This window comes from Rhagoletis pomonella, unplaced genomic scaffold (assembly GCF_013731165.1).
Source record: "Rhagoletis pomonella isolate Grant_MI unplaced genomic scaffold, Rhpom_1.0 Rhpom_scaffold_00007, whole genome shotgun sequence".
Classification (NCBI taxonomy): domain Eukaryota; kingdom Metazoa; phylum Arthropoda; class Insecta; order Diptera; family Tephritidae; genus Rhagoletis; species Rhagoletis pomonella.
The window spans coordinates 11,046,169-11,061,190 of NW_023458561.1; the positions used below are offsets into that span (position 1 = coordinate 11,046,169).

Genomic DNA, 15,022 nt, shown 5'->3' on the forward strand with positions numbered 1-15,022 from the left:
CCCCCCGCACAGTGGTCCAAGACGCCAATCTAGCTGGAAAAAAGTCAATTTTTTTATGTTTCAAAGTTCACATAATTTGTTTGGTAATTGTTAGATAACTATCCACTGTGCATAACTGTATATCAAGTTTTTTTTTTTTTTGCGTATTTGCTTTGTTTTGATGTTTTGAAAATGAACAATAGCATTGTCACTGTTGTTATAGCAGCTCAGTCGATTGACAACATCACATTTGAACTGATCGTAACATCAAAGAAGAGCAAATTTTTTCCTTATTTTTTTTTAAACTGCATTATGTCAGGTATGTTTAAGCTATATTATAAATAAATGTCGAATTTAAATGTTGTGTGCAAAATAATAGATAAGAGGAAATATGTGTTTTGTGTAGTAAAAATTTAGCATTTTATGGTTTTTAGAGTAACTTTTAAATAGGATTCCCGTGGATTCCCGTGAAATGAATTGTGCCCTGTTGATCTGGGTAATGTCCACTTTAGATGAAAAAAAAATTGTCTGCAATTATTTACCGGTAAACTTTTTATATACATATATAGACAACATACCCATAACTCGGAGAGAACTATATAATGTGTGGATCGCCGAAATGGAAAGCAAAGAAAGCTGTACAAGCTGTCATTAGCTATTTTTTTCCTAAGAGTGGGTTACAGAAAACTTAAACAGAAGATTATTGCAATAAAGTTAAGTTAGCTGTACGGAGATTAACGTATTCAATTAACGAAAGATGGATAAAAGCAAAAAGATCTAAGAAATATTTTGAAGACTCCAACAAAATTTGGTTAAATGGAGTATTTGGCCTTCCTTCTAAAAACGTGATTAAAATTCCAGAGGATTTAGGGATCCAACCGTCAACGTCAAATTTCGGTAGACTTCGATCAGATTTTTCAGGTAAATCTGAAAAAGGGAAGCGTTTGGAAGTATCGGCTTTAGTTAGTGGTTGTTCACCTGAGAAACTAGTTTTCGCTGCTGGCGTTAGTCCTTATAAATCTGGCAAGAGGGATGCTGCCGCGATTCTAAAGAACATAAATGAATCTCCAACGAGGGCAACTAAAATTAAAAAAAATTGTTAATGCACAATCTAAGGAACCAGTACCATTTACAGATGAAGAAGCATTACGTCTGTTTATCGATGTAAAATATACAAAAGCAAGTTATAATGCGATGCGTACTGGTGCTAAGATCCGTAACGCGGATCATATCATAGAATTTTGGAAGCTAAAGAAAAGTGCTACCCAAGTAATGGAATAAAGGTATCCGATGTAATAGCAGAAGTGCCTCTGCAGGACTTAGGTGATCACACGGCTTGTAGAATTTTAAAGTTACAAAAAGAGGGCATAGAGGAATTCAATTATACGGAATTGACTTTGATTTATAAATGGGGATGTGATGGTAGCAGTGCCAGATAGAAGTAGGGCTGCCAGATATCTCTGTTGCCAAACCGGGACACTTAAGGGCGGGCAGAGGCCTCTGGCTCCCTTCCACTTCGTTTCGACAAAAATTACGTACGAAAGGATGTAGTAAAATTTTATTTTGACAAAAAAAACATAAAAACATGAGATCATGAGATCATTGCAATGTACACCAGCAAAACAAAACAATTTATGACAACTAAAGTACAGAGAATTTTCCACAATGCATGTACCTTTTTTGTTCCTTATAAAAATACAGTTTATACTAAATACATCAGAAAACATAAAAAATTAAATTTATAAACTTTGTGCAAAGCTCGGGAAAATGCAATACTTTTGCATACGAATTCGCACCTTCTATTCAGACTTTTTTTATAAAAATTTTGAAAATGAAGTTTTGCAGCCCATAAAAATTTAGTTGACTTTTGGTATTGTTTTTACTGAGAGCTTCTTCCATACAAACTATGTTCGACATTTTTTTGTATGGGGAAGACACTGTCAGCAAAAAATCAGCGAAATTTACTGGTAACTTCAGACTTGAACTTTACTAATTGGCTGAAAAGCTACATTTTCAAAATTTTTCTAAAAGATCTGATTAGAAATTGTGATCAGATGAAAGAGTCTCCGAGCCAATAATTTTGTACGGCACGGTACTTATAAGTAATCTAGGTTTCACAAAAAAATTAAATACAAGGTCAGGATCAGTCATTTGTTTCGTTTATTTATTTAAATTCCATGCTGTCGGTAATGGGATTTGAACCCTGACGCTCTGGAAATTAGCAAATTATGGCAGGCATCTTCGTGCACTCAGCTACAGCCAGACATGTAAATGTGCATTCAAATGTTCAGTTTGATTCAACACCACGTGTGCGTGGTATGAAAGTATTGTTTTTAAGTACGAACATTTCAAAACGATAATCAAATAAAACATATTCATGTTTACTATGCGTTACTTCCCCCAGTAAATTCATAAAATTTTTCTTAATATTACAACGCGTTTTTTCTCTCAGTGTAGTCATTTTTATGCAAAATTTGTGCAATCAAATCGAAACCCGGGACACTTAAACGAAACCCGGGACATTTTATAGTTGGACCGGGACACCGGGACAAATAGTCTATATCCGGGACATGTCCGGGAAAACCGGGACGTCTGGCAGCCCTACCTATAAGCAAAACTTTAGTTCAAATGATTCCCGTAAAACAGATGAATATTTGTTTGCAATTTGCTTGGTACCTTTGCAGCTAAAGTACGATAACCATATCATATGGGAAAACCCACGTCCGTCATCTACACGTTTTTGCAGGCCGATTAAACTGATTTTTGAAAAGGAAACAAAATCTTTGATTCAAGATGAAACTAATTACATACAAAATCAAATTAATGCAATAGTGTCAAAAGCTTCTAACATTGAAGATAAAACATTTATTGTTAAACATGTGTTTTATTTAACAATGATTGATGGCAAGGTTTTCTCAATTCATAGCGATTCCTCTACTCAAAGATGTGGTATTTGTGGAGCAACGCCAACCATTATGAATAAATTGCACGAAATTAAAGCCTTGAATTTAAGGGCCAATCTTTACGAATATGGGTTATCGACATTGCATGCGTGGATAAGGTGCCTGGAATGTGTATTGCATATATATATATATATATATGTTACAGGTCTATTCTGCGCTGGTAATAAAAATTTTGTAACCGGTAAATTAAGTTCCTGTAAATTTTTAAATCCTTTTCGCATTCTGTGTACTCTTGTAACCGGTAAATTTTGTTACCATCTCATAAGCTGGTATCAAATTATTGCCCCGTGAAATATTCTATGCCAGGATTTGCACAATTCTTCATAACTGAATTGCTGAATATTTTAACTGCATTACCAAAGTATTTAGAATCGCGGTGACAAGAACTGGTAACATTTTTTGGTAATACAATTTTCCGGTTACAAAATCTTTGGTAACGTGCAGAATAGACCTTTTAGTGGTTTTGGTTTAAAAAACAAGAAGCTATAAATTATGTACACCAGCTGAAAGACAAATTAGTTATCTTTATGGTGGCGTCATTAGTTTTTTTATCGGTTATACTTACAGTTCGTAAGATATTAATATTTAAAAAAATTTAAAAACTGAACTTTAACCTTCTAGAACATCTTGATTTTTTTACTTGCGCCAAATAATTTTGTCATGGTTGAAATGAGCATAAAAAGTCTGTTGATCTGCAGCTTTCCTTTTTGAATAGCTGAACGGTCGGTTCCAGGAAATGATGAATAACTTAAATCAAAAATGCACGTATTTATGTATTGTTTAGTATTTCCATTAAAACACCAAATATATTGCAAATTTGCATAGAATAAATAATACACATTTTACTTCTAATTGTATACTTTTCGTACTTTTTGTAGTACCTTTCTACGACCGTTTTCGCAAAAGGCGATCACATTCTTCCCCTTTCTCCTACTTCCAAATACAAATCTGGATAAAGGAGTGTCAAATTTTAGCTGTCACAAATTACATAACCTTGTATTATTGAATCATGCCCATGATACAATAATTTTTAGAAGGTAGTTTCACTTCTTCTTCTCCGCCATGTTAGCTATCTGACAGAAAACGTGTTTCGTATTTTATGTTGTACCAACTTTTTCAAAAAAAAAAATCCAGCTTTTGACGTTGGAAAAATAAAACAAAGAAAAGCCAAACATATAAGTAGAGTATTTTGTAATCATTTTCTTCACAAAAAATTAACTGCTGCTTTCGTGGATATTGCAACACACGGAATAGATGTAAGGACACAGCTATAAGAGCCACCGCACACCACAGACTTTATCGGCCGCCTATTTAAATGATAGGGCTCGCTTGAAATATGTACATGAAGATGTATGGAGGTGCGCACATTACACCAGCTTAATCGCTCTGACCAATAAGTTGCGATGCAATGGAAAGACTAGCGAGCACATCTAAATTGGCGGCCGATAAAGTCCGTGGTGTGCGATGGCTCTAATCCATTATAAACAAGAAATATTGCTGTTATATTTTCATTTTTATGATTTTTATTCATGTGATTAGCAGTGGCAAAAATGTATGTATAAAATACGTATATTTATATTAAAAAATAAGTGATCAGTTATGAAACATATAAATCTTTACATGTTCTGTTAAAAAATATCTAAAATAACAAGCGATAATCCCCAAGTTCTATATCGTAGCAGTGGCCACATTGCGTGGTTGTCACAGACACGGTTTATGTCAAATAATTTGAAGTGAAACAACCTTCTAAAAATTATTGTTTCATGATCATGCCTTTGAACTACAAATTTTAAAAATTATTTAAATTTTTGTTTACGCTTCGAACACCACGTCAACATACATATACTCGTACCTACATACATGAAATTATAAATTACCAAATATACTTATGTATACATATGTATAAGTACATAAATATTTACATATGTAGAAAACCCACCAGTAAATATTCATAGGTATACCGAATTCAATTAATATATGCAAATATTTCGCAGGTATAATGCAGCAAGATAACGCAGAACAGGTTATACTGGATCCTAAGCTTATCGCTAAGCATTATTTAAAAACATGGTTTTTCCTGGATTTAATTTCTTCGATCCCTCTTGACTACATTTTTTTGATTTTCAATCAAGTAAAGGAAAATATTTTCTCTTTTCTGGAAAGGAAATTTTAACGACATATTTAATTTTACAGGATTTTTCCGATTCCTTTCAAATACTTCATGCGGGGCGTGCTCTTCGTATTCTACGCCTGGCCAAGTTACTTTCTCTGGTTAGATTATTGCGGCTTTCGAGGCTTGTACGCTATGTCTCACAATGGGAGGAAGTATACGTAAGTATGCAATTCTAATCTATAAATAGCATATATCTATATATGTGTATGTTTTTGTATTTGAAGCTGTAAATTGTTAGATTCGATAACGTTTTAATCCCATATAGTTACTAGTTCATATTGAATATGTAATTATTTTAGAGTTCATATTAGATTTCCAAAGGTAAATCACACATATTTTATGTGAAGTTAAGGAACTGCCATACTTCAGTTGATATTCTGCAAAAAAAAGTGTATCAAAATGTTTCATTCATAGTGCCACGCCTCATATCTGATATGAGGGCACTAAATACTTTTATTTAGTTACATACATACGACAAAAAATTTAAAAGCATAATTCCCATTAGCATAGACCTTGTCCTTTAATAACTGCTACTCCATTTCTTGGTGGTATCAAAATCTTTATATTTTAGCAGGAAATGTCTCTTTTATTAATTTAACTTCGATGCGTTTTTTTCCAAACGCTAACAAAAAGGTGGTTATAATTCCAGATGTCGTCTCATAATGCTTTGAGTAGTGAACAATTTTATAATACTACAGGCGTATACTTTACATTTGAAGTCTTCGTAATCAACTTATAAGCCCTACGTAATTTTTTAGTTAAGTTGACAGCAAAATCTTAAATAAAATTATAGTTTAAAAACTAAAAACTCGCTTTTATTCAAATAAGAACTAAAAAGTAGAAAATAATTTATAGACATAAAGATTTCCTTTGAGAGGAACTGGAAGTTCCATAACTTGATTTAATTAAACTTTTAAAACCAACCTAAAATAGTAAATAGGAAAACAAAACGTGGGGTGCTCGACATCAATTAATTTGAACTTTTCATTTTCAGTTAAGTAATATTGAATATTGTCAATAGCAGGACTATGAAATCTAAGAAGCACCCCTCGCTTTGTTTTACGTTAAAATTAATTTTTTTGTCAATTACTGTAATACTATTTTACGTTGGTCTTAGAAGTTTAATTAAAGCAAGTTAAGGAATTATATTCTTCTCAAAGGAAATTTACATTTATATTAATTATTTTCTACTTTTTAATTCACATTTGAATAAAAGTGAGTTTTTAGTTTTTTAAACTATAATTTTTTTTTCATATTTTAAGTCTTAAATTCAATTGATTTTAAAATTATTATGTATATAACGAATAGAATAACACGAAATCAATCGTTGGAATTTTCATTCGTACTGTCATCAGCAGGGAACGGATTTTATGGAAATTGCCTTTTTTTCTGCTAAAGAGATATAGTATATTCGATTAAGAATGTCCACGATTTAGCTTTTCCTGATTCCATATATGGGCATTTCCCAAAAAAGGTAAACCGAAAATGCAAGTAAATGAATTTAAACGGCTTTATAACTTTATATTTCGCATTCAGATGGCGAAAAGAGGTTTTGAAAACGGGAAGCTGTGGGGAGAAGAACTGAAAAAATTAAATAAAAAATTAAATTTAGAATGTGTTACTATAAAAATATTGTATGGGGGGAAAATCTGTCGCGTCCGTTACCAGATTTTAATTCAAAATTAAATCAACAACAAATTGCTTCTGATTAAAAATGAATTGGTTGTAACGGTCCATAATTAGACTTTATTTAAAGAATGTTTAATAAAGGAAAACCTTACACGATTCGCTGAGTTTTGCTTAGTTTTAACATGTACTCTGAAATCACTTCTGTTTTTGTCGCGTGCATTATGCCCTACTTTTCATCGATTTTCTCGACTTCAGTGTGCCAAGCGCACCAAGTTTTTTGTCAACCAAAGGACGGTATAAAAGCTACACAACAGCACATTTTTTTTTACAAGTGACTTCAGTTTTCGTATGATTTATTTAACTCTAAAGTCGTACGAATGTCGCGTCCGTAACCCAGGAAATACCCATATACACATTTGATGTTGCCTTTTTTAAGATATTTGCCTTTTTTAAGATATTTGCCTTTTTTTGCCTTTTCTACCTTTAAAAAAGTGATTATAGCATTTACAATTTTTTTTTTTTTAAGATTAAAAAATATTCACAAGCCCACGTGGCTTATAGAATCGCAGGGACCTCTTGCCAAATTGGTGTTGGAAAAATTCAAAGCCGTTTTCTCAGCTAACGTAGGCTTGGAGACAATAAGGCGTGAGGATAAAATTGTAAAGGGCGACGAAAACGCCCTTATTCCTGATAATATGAACGTTTCAAACGTTCCATATTTAAATTGGGCTCCACTTGTATCAACTTACGTATAGCGCACATTTAGTACATTCAAGGCTTTTCTTCGCGAAAATCGAATGAAAATGCTGCCAGAAAACTTCAAAATGCATCTTGTGGTTCAATATTACTACAACTATTCAGATTAAAGTTTTATGAGTTAGAAACTCGAAAGGATAAAATAGTCAAAGATTCAAAGTACAAATTTTTCATATAATGAAACTAGTTCATAGTTTTTTTCTTTTTACTTGTAATATAAACATTTCTAAAATAAATGTATTTTTTTGATTGTTCTTCGTATTTTCTTTCTTTTTTTAGTGCCTTATTTTGCTTTTTTTGCAATACCTAGTACCTTTTCCTGCCTTTTTCGCTATTTTGTTTTGCCTTTTTTTGCCTTTTTTGCAATACCTAGTGCCTTTTCCTGCCTATTTCGTTATTTTATTTTGCCTTTTTATAGGTTTTTAGGTCCTAAAAATCCGTTCCCTGGTCATCAGGTAACTTTAAAATGGAAGTTTAAAGCAATTCCCATTCGTACTGTCATTAGGTATGTAACTTGATAATGAAAAGGTCTGCATCTTTTAGGCGCATCATTATTAAATAGGGCCGTTTTCACCATCTCTGGTTAACACTAATCTCCAGTTAAGCATCGTTACCGACGTTATCGGGAATTTTTAGAAAAAATGTTGGTATGCAGTTTACCAGCCGGTTAAATTTTAGTTTATCTAATAAAATGCTAGCTTGAAGGAGCTAGGACTTACTAGTTGATTTTATAAACAAAATAAACTAAAACTAGTTAAAATATCGCATCTCTATTTTTTTGTCCACCCCCGCACGTCGTAACAAGTTCAAACGATTCATTGAGTGAGACAGTGTGCGTTGAAAGCATTATGTAAAACGTAGAACTAGATTAAATATTAGTACAGGACCAGGCTTCCTTGTTACCAACACTACTAACCAAAATGGTGGCAATATGAGGAACGAATTTTTACATTAACTACACGATGTCATTGGACAAGACCACATCTGGTCCATCGCTGCATAACATAGGACCGCCTACACAACTATCCCGTTTGAATCATGAACTAACTGCTTTTAAAAAAATAATAAAATTTATTTAAAATTCATTTTTTTTAAATCTCTTTACTAATATTCACATACCGCAACCAAATTAAATTGCCCGGTGATGCGAAGATGTGGTTTTCAACAAATATTTAATTTTTCACATTTGACATTGTCTAGGTCAGCATAACAAGTTAGTAGTATGTAACCTGCTCCTATTGCACACAGTATGTGCCACATGCGCTCTTGGAGCAATGGTCTGCTCATCACTGACTTGAAATATCAAATTTGTCATTTAGGGCCTTTTGAATTTATTACGTGTGTAGACTCATATCCATATTTTTGTTTTTAATATGATTCCACTTTAAATTCTACTTATTAAGCTCCCATATGAGAATTAATGAATACATTTCATTAATTATTTTCTTCACATTTTATCATAGTTTTCGTTCAAGCTTATTTGTATTATCATTGATTGGCAGCTATCAATTTAAAAATGTCACATTTTCACTTGCAAATATTTATAGTAACACAAAAAACCATGTCGATACTATAAATGCAGTTTTAAGAAAAATATGAACCTTTTAGGATAGTTCAGGCACTTATTAGTAAGCATTTATTTTCAGAAAACGGTACTTGGGATTCTTAGTGCCTCCTAAATAATTTGTTTATAAATAATCAAAGTGACTTAAAAGGCATAACGTAGAGTAGGGTCCATTGTTTTACTGCTATTTCAGTGCTGTTTCTTTATTCAGTATCTTTATATGTATGCATATTTAATTTAACTGCTTCAGTTAAAAATTCAATTAGAGGATGTGAAACCTTCATGATATATTAGTTAACGGCGCTAGGCGATTCTAGAGAGAGGTAGATGATTTGCGGCATAAAATTTGAAATACCCCAATATATCTCTAATACCTCGACATGTCTCGATATATATAAGCTAATGTCTGCATGCATATGTAAAAAAACAATTACACTAAGCTGTACGCATCTTTGGCGCTACCTCCAAAAAGAATTCCACTTATATTTTCTCCCCCCTTTTAAACGCTGAACTGCTTTATTTTCCTAAATCCTCAATATATTATTTAAATAAAAAAGCTCGAATGATGACTGCCGAAATATCTTAATAGATTTAGAATAAGTAATTTTTTAATAATTGTTAGTGTCAAGAAATATCAATTATCAATGTTTTAGTCTACCTATCAAACTATTTTAAATGTTTCATATTTTTTATCAAACATATACATACATATATATTATTTTAAAATAGGTTGCTTAAAATATTTACATCGTCAGATATTTATATAGTATATGATTCATATGGCAATTTTAAAAAGGTATGGTTCAATATTTTTTATTTACCAAATGAGGCGTGGCAGTGCCGATTTCCTGCTTAATCATATAACACCAATATATATGCTTTAAAAGAAACACATTCACATAAAATAGAAAATATGAATACTAAAAATTACAAATATGTGTATCTTTCCTTATTCTACATATAGAACTTTAAATTAATTTCGGTACTCTTTTGAAAACTGCTTAAGTAGTAAAAATATTTCGTATAAATGGTCAACCGAAATTCCAAATTTCGGATTCTTTCACAGAGACTCATTTGGAAGGCTAATTTAAAAAAGGTTCTAGATCTTGTGCTGCCTTTAAAAACACATCTCTGTGTTTTTCACTCGCAAAAAGACAATTCAATAATGAATTGAGCAGATCCTAAGAATATTCTTGGGTATTCGAAAACAAATGGAAATTTCTTCCTAATCCAAAAGAATCTTAAAATATATATATATTTTTTTTATTCAGACATACATTCGATTGCAAAAGTTTCAGTATCAATGCAATTACATACATATGTAGGTACAAATATATTATATATCTACTTAACGATAATATACATATGTACATATTAATTATTGAAAGCCCATCAGTTATTTACTATTGACACACAAACCGAACGATAACCGCTTCGTTCGTAATTTCAATCACAATTCCAATTAAAATTTTTACACATCAAATATATGTATGTAGCATCGTATTTTTTCGTACAAAAAATAAATAAAAAATAAAACTACATACACTTTGACATACTGCGATTCCAATACATTTGCAAATACCAACTACTAAATATTGCACACTTTTATACGAATATGATTAATATTTAAATACTCTATGTAACTTAATAATGGTGAAATATATACCAAGAAAATTAGCTTATCGGTATGTATGGTTCTAGATTCTGCAGAATCTGCAAAAAAAAAGTGCCGATCGAAGAGGGAGAATGCATAGAAAAGACAAAGATGGCTTGACTAAAAGCAACCTCATTCTGAAGGTAACCCAACCAACAATTTTCAACATTTTTTAAATGCAACCCTTGATTGAATAATTCATTATGATTGATTGATTAATTGATTGCTGTTATAGTTAAATATTATTGATTCACTAACGAGGAATGATTTACCCTGTTTCAGTTTTAAATAGTGGCATTTTTTTATTTTCGTTCTTTTAGTTATCATGATTGCTTACTTTTGAATTAATAATATTTCTAAACATTCCTTTTAGATTGACGAAAACCTGTTTTGATGCATAAAAATTCTAATTGCTTCTTTACTTGTAACGCACTTACACACACAGTACTTATTAAACATATGTATATTATGAGCGGCGTGGCGTTACAACACAACATTTATCCCTCTCAAAGTCGGTGTTTAAAATAAAAAACAAAAACAATTTAGTAATAATCTTAAAATATGGAAATAATATTTCGAGGGTTTACAAATTTTAAAATTTTATGAGTTCCAGACTTTTTTTTAACCACCTCTAACATAATTGACATCGATTATATTTCTGTTGACCGCATGTGAGGCCATCAAAACCAGAGTATCAAATCTGCAAAAATATAAGATATTATACGATATTATGAGAGAATGAAGTAATAAACAGCACTTCTTGGATCAAATCTACAATTAATTTCGGCTTGCTGTTGCCACCTATTATAAAATGGGTGCTACTCTGGTTATACTTAATCAACACGTTTATAGTTACTTTTTTTTTTGCTACATCTCTGTTTTCCCCAAAAATGCACATGTATGAACTATTCTGGTTCTAATGGCCTTATATGCGCATATACCATTTTAAAGCAAGGACCGTAACTGTTATAATCTTTATGAAAAAAAACTTAATTTAACCAGCAGACAATGTCCACCAGCTTCTGAGCCTTCCTGATAACGGAAAAATCCAACTCCCGTATAATCGCTTGCAAAAAAGTTGACTCTCTATCGGCATAGTTTCCTACATAGCACCTTCTTTTGCCGGTGTACCCCAGAATCCAGTATAGATGTATGTACGTCAGTGCCAGTATGTAGCAAATCTAGAGCCAGAGCTATCCTGCACTCCACAACACTACTTGAAGAAGTGCTGTGCGATAGAATTGCCTGTATCGCAGCCTGACTGTCTATGTAGAGATTCACTTGTTTATTTACTAGATCGCTGCTCAATAGATTTGCCGCTCTCATTATGACTAGTACTTAGACTGCAGTAGTTCCGCAGCTTACAGGTTTTTTAAAGACCTAGCTCCGCGCAGACGACTTCCGCCCCTACGCCTTTATGCGGCTTCGACCCGTTTGTGTAGACATTCACCGAGTCAGCACTCCTAGTGCCCTCAGGCCAGCCTTCGTCCTTTTACCATTATTGTCGTCATTCTACAATGGCTTGCTTAGGCACATGGTTGAAGGCCCCCGCTATGTCCAGAAAAACCGCCACTACGAATGCTCCGTTTTCCTGAACCACGTAAATTCGTCTAACAACATTGTGTAGGGCGGTTTCTACCGATTTTCAATTCGTTTAAGCGTGCTGTGTCTTCGAGAACATACGCGCGGTACGTTTTGTTTAATAAGTACGCCCATTAACCTCTCCAGGGTCTTTTGAAGAAACGATGTTAAGCTAATAGTCCTTATGGTATGCGTGGCTACTTCTATCCACTTTTGGCAAGAATACCACCCTCCCATTCCTCAAAGACGTTGAAACGACTCGTCTGCAACAACATCGAAGGAAAAACGCCGTATTGACCCGCCGACTTGTATAGCCAAAAGGAGCCCACTCTATTCTGGAGGACGCACAGTGTTTCGCCTATAAGGAGGCGGGTGAAAAGAATAGTAAACTCGCAAAAAATGTGGGCCCAATCATGGATTATTGGAATTTAGGTTAATTTCAGTACTTCGCTTTCCACTCTCAGAAATACCAAGGTTATGCTTAAAAATTACATAGATATAAATATTCTCAATTCTTTTAGTTTTTTGCGGGATTTCTTCTTTGTTAAGAAAATTATTTTCGCGAAATTACGCAAAAATAAAATAAAATCCAAAAATTTAGAAAATCGAAATTACATGTGTTTGCAAAGTCACGCAAAAAAAAACAATTATAAGCTCAGGGACTACAGAACATTTTCTAAAACATGCGTTTAATTTCAAGACCCGACGAACCAGTGTCACATGTTTTATACCCGAGCGCACTTGTGCACAAGGATATTATAACTTTGTTCACATAACGGTTGTTTGTAACAGGCAAAACTCATCGAGATAGATATAGACAAATGTATACATAAATGATCAGAATGAAAAAAGAAATCGATTAAGCGGTGACTGTCTGTCCGTCCGTCTGTGTGCACGATAACTCGAGTAAAAATTTAGAAATCTTAACGAAACTTCGTAGGTGTACTTATTTCGGGCGAAGTACGGATGGTATTGAAAATGAGCAAAATCGGACAATAACCACGCCTACCTGTAACGGTAGTTTTCAGAAATACGAAAACTCCGATATTTTAATAACTACTGAAGATTATTCCCTCAAAATTGACATTTACTATAATTTTTAGACGAAAAATAAGTGCATTATAAATTTTTGGAAAATGGACGTAGCCACGCCCACTTAAGATTACATAAGTATATCTTGGTAACCGCTCAACCAATTTTTTAAAAAAATCGGACAATACCCACGCACACATCCCATATAACGGTAATTTAGACAAATAAGAAATCTTCGATAAATCAGTATGCACCATGGTATGGTACCAAAGTCGGTATGATTATTGTGCTTGCCACATAAAAGCGGAACTTTGAAAATTATTGAAATCGGACTAAAATTGCGCCCACTTTTCGCATAACAGTAAATTTCCGAAATGCTTGAAACTTCGATATTTCGAAATTTAAGGGCGCTAATTTACTCAAAATTGATACTAACAAAAATCCCTTGAAAAGAAGTAGCATTATTATGGAATTTCGGAAAATGGGCGATTGGATCGAAAATGTTTGAAATAGGGGTAAAACCACCTCTGCTTACCATGTAGAGGTAGTTTTCGGAAAGGTGAAAAAACTATATTTAATACTTGCGCCGGGTATTTAATGTTCGGTTCCGTCAAACTTAGACTTTTTTTACTTGTTTTACTAATAATCTTTAGCAACTGCAATTCCAAGTCAATTTTTCGATAAGAATAGAAGAAAATACCAAATAAAAGATAAATACCTTAAACTTAAAGAATTGATTACAGTTGACACAGAGACACTTGCTTCTGTGGGTTCAGCGCCAAACGCAACTAAACTGATTAGTCGATATCACACAAATTCTAGTATTTTCTTAGAAATATACCGTTCGAGAGACGGGGTGAGTAAGTAAAGTAAAAAATTTTGCATTTATTACTTTTACTTTTTCTCTCTAAGCCCAACAGGTTTTTTTATCAAATGCCACCATAACTTTTTTCCACCTTCCTCCATATGTATAGTCAAAGCACTGTGAGGCGTAATTAGCTCTCTAACAAGGCTACCTCCTTCCGCAATCCTCGGCCCCAGGGAAGTGAGTGTAATAATATATCGAAACATACCTCGCCTCATTATGTATACTCGCCAAACGCGATAAGGATTTTGCAATGATCTAAATATAAATATCTTGGTATTTAACGGCTATTTTCGGTCCCTGCTTTGAAGTATATTTTACTATTTGATTTCACATTTATAATTAATGTCAGAGATCAAATTTAAGTCACAGAAATCCGAAATTTCTGAAAACGGATATTGAGTATAAGCCCTCGATATGTATTTTAATGCCTATTTACAGATGTGCATACAAATGTCTGTACAGTTGTATGTACATATGTATGTAGTAAATCCTTTTAATACTGATTTCGATGTAGGGAATTTGTTGGTTGGCTCGACACCAAGTTTTTATACTAAATGCTTTTGCTTCATTTAAACCACACTGTGTATGTACATACAATTAGCGCTTGAGCGAAGCCAATTCTTTAATTTAATGCGATCAGTTGATTTTATGTGAAATAAAAATTGTATTGTATAGATAAGTACATACATGCACACATACCAAATTATCAACTTTTATCTTTTAAGCATACATACATACATATGTACATAAGCATTAATTTTTGCAGGCTCTCCTGCATTCGTTTTTTTAAATATGTACATATCGATGGTCCTGTGCAATAACG

At 32.9% G+C, this 15,022-nt stretch overlaps 1 protein-coding gene across 8 annotated transcripts in view; it reads left to right on the forward strand.

Annotated features, from left to right (window-relative positions):
* The window catches only part of LOC118742311 (potassium/sodium hyperpolarization-activated cyclic nucleotide-gated channel 2), a 238,860-nt gene that overhangs the window by 156,574 nt on the left and 67,264 nt on the right, over positions 1-15,022 (forward strand). For 3 of the 8 annotated variants that reach the window (XM_036474287.1, XM_036474290.1, XM_036474295.1), the window contains 3 exons: positions 4,937-5,079; positions 5,136-5,273; positions 10,766-10,861. In XM_036474287.1, the coding sequence (XP_036330180.1) occupies positions 4,937-5,079; positions 5,136-5,273; positions 10,766-10,861 (377 nt within the window). The remainder of the gene's footprint in view (positions 1-4,936; positions 5,080-5,135; positions 5,274-10,765; positions 10,862-15,022) is intronic. The other 5 variants (XM_036474288.1, XM_036474291.1, XM_036474293.1 and 2 more) reach the window with 3 other exon arrangements.